Source organism: Magnolia sinica, chromosome 7 (genome assembly GCF_029962835.1).
Source record: "Magnolia sinica isolate HGM2019 chromosome 7, MsV1, whole genome shotgun sequence".
NCBI lineage: Eukaryota > Viridiplantae > Streptophyta > Magnoliopsida > Magnoliales > Magnoliaceae > Magnolia > Magnolia sinica.
Window position 1 is genome coordinate 42119135 of NC_080579.1, and position 6000 is coordinate 42125134.

General features: G+C 38.5%; 1 protein-coding gene across 4 annotated transcripts in view; it reads right to left on the reverse strand.

Annotated features, from left to right (window-relative positions):
• Positions 1-5599, reverse strand: part of LOC131251304 (uncharacterized) — a 139495-nt gene extending 133896 nt beyond the window's left edge. For 3 of the 4 annotated variants that reach the window (XM_058251947.1, XM_058251949.1, XM_058251946.1), the window contains exon 1: positions 5246-5597. In XM_058251947.1, the coding sequence (XP_058107930.1) occupies positions 5246-5308 (63 nt within the window). In that variant the 5' untranslated portion in view covers positions 5309-5597. Of the gene's footprint in view, positions 1-5245 lie in introns of all 4 variants that reach the window. The other variant, XM_058251948.1, reaches the window with a different exon arrangement.
• Positions 5600-6000: the final 401 nt, after the last annotated feature.

Sequence of the window (6000 nt, forward strand, 5' to 3'; positions counted from 1 at the left end):
GTTAAATCAATAAGCTTCAAAGTAATGGTTGAGGCTATAGGTCAATTTGGACCTAGGCTTAAACCCCCTTCATATCATGAAATAAGGGAGACATGCCTAAAAACCAAAGTTGAATATATACAATCCTTTATAACTGAATATAAGGAATTGTGGAAAACATATGAGTGTTCACTAATGGCCAATGGATGGACCGATAGATCCGGTCGGTCTCTCATTAACTTTTTGGTAAATTGTCCAGCCGGGACAATGTTCTTGAAGTCCGTGGATGCATCGGGCCATTCACACACAGGAGAATACTTGTTTAACTTACTAGATAATGTAGTTGAGGAAATAAGTGAGGAATATGTTATACAAGTAATTACAGACAACGCGGCCTCGTATTTAATGCCTTATCGTCTTTTATGGAGAAGAGGCGTCGTTTATTTTGGACCCCCTATGCAGCCCATTGTGTTGATCTTATATTGGAAGATATAGGTAGGTTATTTATAAATGTGATTGCAAAGGCTAGAAGAATCATGATCTTTATATACAAACACGCCCTTCTTCTCGGTAGAATGGGAAAACATATTTGGGATAACTTGCTACGTCTAGCAATCACCCGTTTCGCTACAGGCTTTTTAACGCTACAAAGATTATATGCAAAAAATCAGAATTTAGAAGCTTTGTAGTGTTGGTAGATTTTACAAGTGGGCCTTGGTCAAAGAAGGCTGAAGAGAAACAAGTTCAAGAAACAATCCTTTCGCAAAGTTTTTGGAAACAAGTAATAAAGGCGCTAAAAGCATCCGAGCCCTTAGTCACAGTGTTGTGATTGGTGGACGGGGATGAGAAGACTACAATGGGCTGCATATATGATGCAATGGAGATGGCGAAAAATAAGATCATGGACCATTTTAACTATAGAAACCGTGATTACAAGCCAATTATAGATATCATAGATAGAAGATGGGGCAGCCAAATATCATCTCCATTATATTCGGCTGCTTACATCCTTAACCCGGCCTGTTTATTCACTTCTGTTAATCCAGCAGAAACATTTACTATGCATATGGTTGGATTTATTGATATGTTGGAAAGAATGATTCCGGATAGAAAAGAACAGGACAAGATCTCAACTTTGCTGGACTTTTATATAAAGAGTGGGGGGATATTCTCCAAGGATATCGTCATCAGGTATCGGGTAATGAAATGACCCAGTAAGTAGTACTATGAATGTAAGTCTTAGCATCTGTTTTTTTTTTTTTTTTTTTTTTTTTTAAGCAACTAGGAAATTCATTGAAAGGAAGGAAAGAGAACCAACAAAGAAGAAAGAAACAAAAGGAAAACAACAAAACAAAAGAAAGAGGGGCACTGCTGCTGAGATAGCAGACAGGCCCTAAAAGCCTAAAAAACTAAAGTCAAAACACCTAAGATCCAACCATATGCATAGTAAGTGCTTCTGCTAGATTAACAATCAGTCTTAGTGTCTTACAAATAGTTTTTCTATAAAGTGTCTTTAACCTACTTAAAACTGTTTTTCTCAGCTGACTGGTGGGCTACCTATCGAGTGGACCCGAACAAGAAGGATCCAGCTCTAAAGAAGCTGGCCATGAGGATTCTTGGACTCACGTGTTCTGCCAGTGGTTGCGAGTGCAATTGGAGCACGTTCGAGGCGGTAAGCTTAATAATTGCAAACTTGAATTTTTTAGTGTAAAGCCTAAGCTAAATTAATTACCTAAATAGCTAATGTCAAATGTGCTTTCTTTCATACAGATTTATACTAAGAAAAGGAATCGTCTTGAGCAAAAAAGCTCAAGACTTGGTTTTCATCCAATACAATCAAAAATTGCGAGAATAATTCCAAACTAGGAAAGAAAAGCCTGGTTTCTTTGACCCTATCTGCTTAAATGAGTTGTATGCAGATAACGAGTGGCTCGTAGAGACGGAAGACCCAATATTTCTTGGAGAGGACCTGACATAGGTGCAAGTTGAAGATGCTACCTATAGATCGACACCTGGAGAAGGTACCACTAAAGGCGAAGGATGGGGAGAGCCGGGGGGCGAGTAGTAGCCGTCAACCCGTTGAAGAGATTGAGATGGAAGAATGAGATGATGATAATGATCAAGCTGAAGATCCACCATTGAATGTTGATAAAGTATTAAGACATACAGATGATAAAGTAATGGAAGAAGAAGAAGTGTATGCGGAAGAAGGAAATGACTCGGATGATGATGGTGATGATGACGATAGTGGTGGTGATCAAATGTCACAATGGCAAATAGATCAATGTATATTGTATATGATTAGATGAATAATAAATAAATAACTTCATTTTGTTTACTAAATGTGTTTATGTTGATTGTTGACTATACTGTTGAATGTTGAATGTTGATATTTGTTAACTATATTGTAGAATGTTGAATTGTTGATGAATGATAACTTAATATTTAATTCATTGTGTAATTGGTTTTATTTTACTTAAATTAAATGTGTTGCAAGGGCCAAGAGCATATAATATTTTATTCATTTTTTCTTAATTTCTCCCTATTTTTCTAATTTTTAAAAAATTTTAAAAATAAATTTTTATATATATATATATATATCACATGCGATTGTGCGATCACATATGCGCACAGGCATATGCAATCGCACACAATCGCATATGCGATTTGACAACATTGGCTGAGAATAAAGTTTGCAAGTTAAATAGGTCTTTATACGACCTAAAACAGTTTGCCTAAGCAGTGGTACAAAAGGTTTGATACTTTCATGTTTGGTCGGCAATTTACCAGAAGTGAATATGAACATTATGTCTATTACAAGACACTGAATGATGGACAGATCATCGTACTGGTATTGTACATAGAAGACATGCTTATTGCAAACCATATCATGTCTGAGATCAATACGTTGAAGACTCAATTGTCAAGGGCATTCAAAATGAAAGATCTGGGGACTGCAAAGAAGATTCCCAGCATAAACATTCACAGATAATGACAGAGGAGCAAGTTACGGTTATCACAGGCAGAATACCTTCAGAATGTATTGAAAAAGTTTGGTATGGAAAAGACGAAACCAATTATAGCACACCCCATGCTTCTAACTTTAGGCTTTCTTCAGAACAATGTCCTACTGTAAATGAAGAAAAGCAAGTGATGTCTTTTGTGCCATATTCGAGCGTCATTGGCAGTTTCATGTATGCCATGATCTCTACGAGACCGGACATTTCACATGCAATGGGTGTTGTGAGTAAATACATGGCTAACCCCAACAAGTAACATTGGGAATCAGTGAAATGATTGCTTCAGTATATACGAGGTATAGTGGACTACATCTTGACATTTGAAAAGTCAGAGGACAAATTGATAAGCTATGTGAATGTCGATTACACAGGAAATGTGAACAATAGAAGGTCGACTTCCGGCTACTTGTTTGTGTTAGCGGGTGGGGCAATCAATTGGATGTCGAAGCTTAAGTCTGTGATTACTCTTTCCACAACCGAAGCTACTATGGCAGTGACGGAGGCGTTCAAAGAAGGCATTTGGTTGAGAGGAATGATAAATCAACTTGGGCTTCAGTAAGAGGCCATGCTAGTTAATTGTGACAGCGAAAGCGCGATTAATTTGGCGAAGAACTCTGTTTATCACTCACGTACTAAACATATTAATGTTCGTCATCATTTTATTCAACAAGTGCTTAAGGAAGGTGGTGTGACTATAGAGAAGAACCATACAAGCGTGAACTCGACTGACATGCTTACGAAGTTGGTTCCTACAGAGAAGGATAGAGATGGTGATGATATGATAGAGCAATGGAGCATGAAGATTGAATCCATGGTAGAGATTATTGTCAGATGTCTTCAATCTGACTAAAATCAAGGGTTTGTTGATGCCATCGACAGACCACTCGATCCCATCGAGCATCTATCGATGCCATCAACAGATCTGCTCGATCCCATCGAGAAACTTCCGAATTTTGGCTTTTGCTCACTAGACATTTTTAGAGTTGCTACTCGATGCCATCAAAGGTAGTTTCAATGCCATCGACTGGCCTTCGATGGCTGTTGATAACATCGAAGCTCCCATCAACAGACACACGGTTTGGCACAAGTTCGGGTTTTTTTTTTTCCTAATTCAGTTGTAACTCTGTATAGGGGGTTGTAAACGGGGGAATTAGGGTTAATGATGTTCAAGGGACTTTTGGAGCAAGAGGGAGAGCAAAGCTAGGGTTTTATGAAGGGATTTTGGGGTTTTTCGGATTGGTAAGTCCATTTCATCTCTTGTAATATTGTTTCATAATGGATTCGTTGTCGCTTTGTACCGTGGTTTTTTCCCACGAGGGTTTTTTCACGTAAAATTTGTGTGTTCGCTGTGTGTTTTGTTTACATTTGATTTCATCTTGTTTGATTGAATTCGGGTTTGCTTCCGCACGATCCCTAACAAAATCACCTTTCATAGCATTCATATTGAGGGACCAGGCTTCATATTGCAATTTTTAAATCCAAGTTGGACTTGAAAGGAATGTGACTGCAAGTTGAGGGCTACATCATGAAACCCAAAAAATATCAATATTTTTTGTCATTTGTTCTTCATTAAACTGAATGTTCGCAGTTCAATTCAGTTGCGCAACCAAACCCGGCCTGAGGTATTTCATGGGAATGTCATTAATCTTTCCAAATGCAATATCCTTACATATGAAAGAAAAGGATAGTGAAAATATACTTACCACCACCAAAAAATGATTACTTCTGAGAAAATTCTAATGAAAATCTTTCTAATACAAATGCAAGCATGTGTTAAAATCGAAATCCAGATCTCAGCATTGCAGATCCCAAAGTTAAAAAGAAAAAGAAAGGGGAAAAAAAAAAGTTTTCAAACTATAGTAAATGGTGGGGGCCAATAGTTCAGGAATCCATGCCATGGTTTGAAAGATCCCAGACACCCAAATCCAGCCACTTTTCAGTTGAATGTGAACATTTGCTGCATTTCTCTTCTAGACTGTCTATTTTCAGGACAAGAAGTGAAAACCAATATAGTCCAGTCGAGAAATTTTCAGGGGTATCGCCCATCCACCATGCAGAACAACCAACCAATGGTCTGAATCAGTCAACCACGGAGCCCACCCACTAGTGCAAAGAGCTAAATAAAATTTAAAAAAAAAAAAAGGAAGAAGAAGAAGAAGAAGAAAGAGTGTGTTTCGAGTATCACTTGATTCTTCATGAATTCAATAGGAAGAGGTAACAAGAAGAAGAAAAAGAGAAAGAGGAACCTCTTCTCCGGTGGTGTTGGAAGCGAGATCGGTTTCGGACGATCCGCTCTGCGAATCTCTCATTCTATCTATATCTCTTTATTTGAAAACCTTCGGTCAATTATTATGAAACCCTAATTCGGGGGAAGAGGATCCGAAGCATGGATGGTGACGACGACGAAGAAGAAGAATAGCGAGTAGAAAAGAAAAGGGCGTGACGATCAAGGCAATGAGAGGGGCGCTAACTGGCCCCTGCTAAATTAAAACGGCCTACATGCGCAGACCGTTCCCCTGTCTCATCTCTTTTCATGCAAGGATGTTCGACCGACTGCTACTTTATCCCGGACGCGGCCTACCTGTCCGTGAGACATGAGGAGAGTCATTGTACGATTATTTACTATTATTTCGCGTGTTTATAAAGAGCAAATGAGCTCAATAAAACAAAGGATCTCATACCAACACGGTCAAACAAGTCAATTAAATCAAATATATCTTAGCATAACCTTATCAATCATCCTTTATATTTTTTAGGAGTCGTTTGGCACCATGGATTGGAGGGGATTGGACGGGGTTTCAAATCCCCTTGGTTGTTTGGCAGCATAAATTAACTGGGGATTTAAAATCCAGGGAGTTTTTAATCCCCTCTTTGAGGGGGTTTGCAATCCACGGTGAGAGCTTGGATTGCACCTAAAATCATTTCAATAGTTGCAGGTGTAACATGTGCGTCATTGTACACTATCATTCTATTGGGCACATGGCCTACTAATGATGATCAA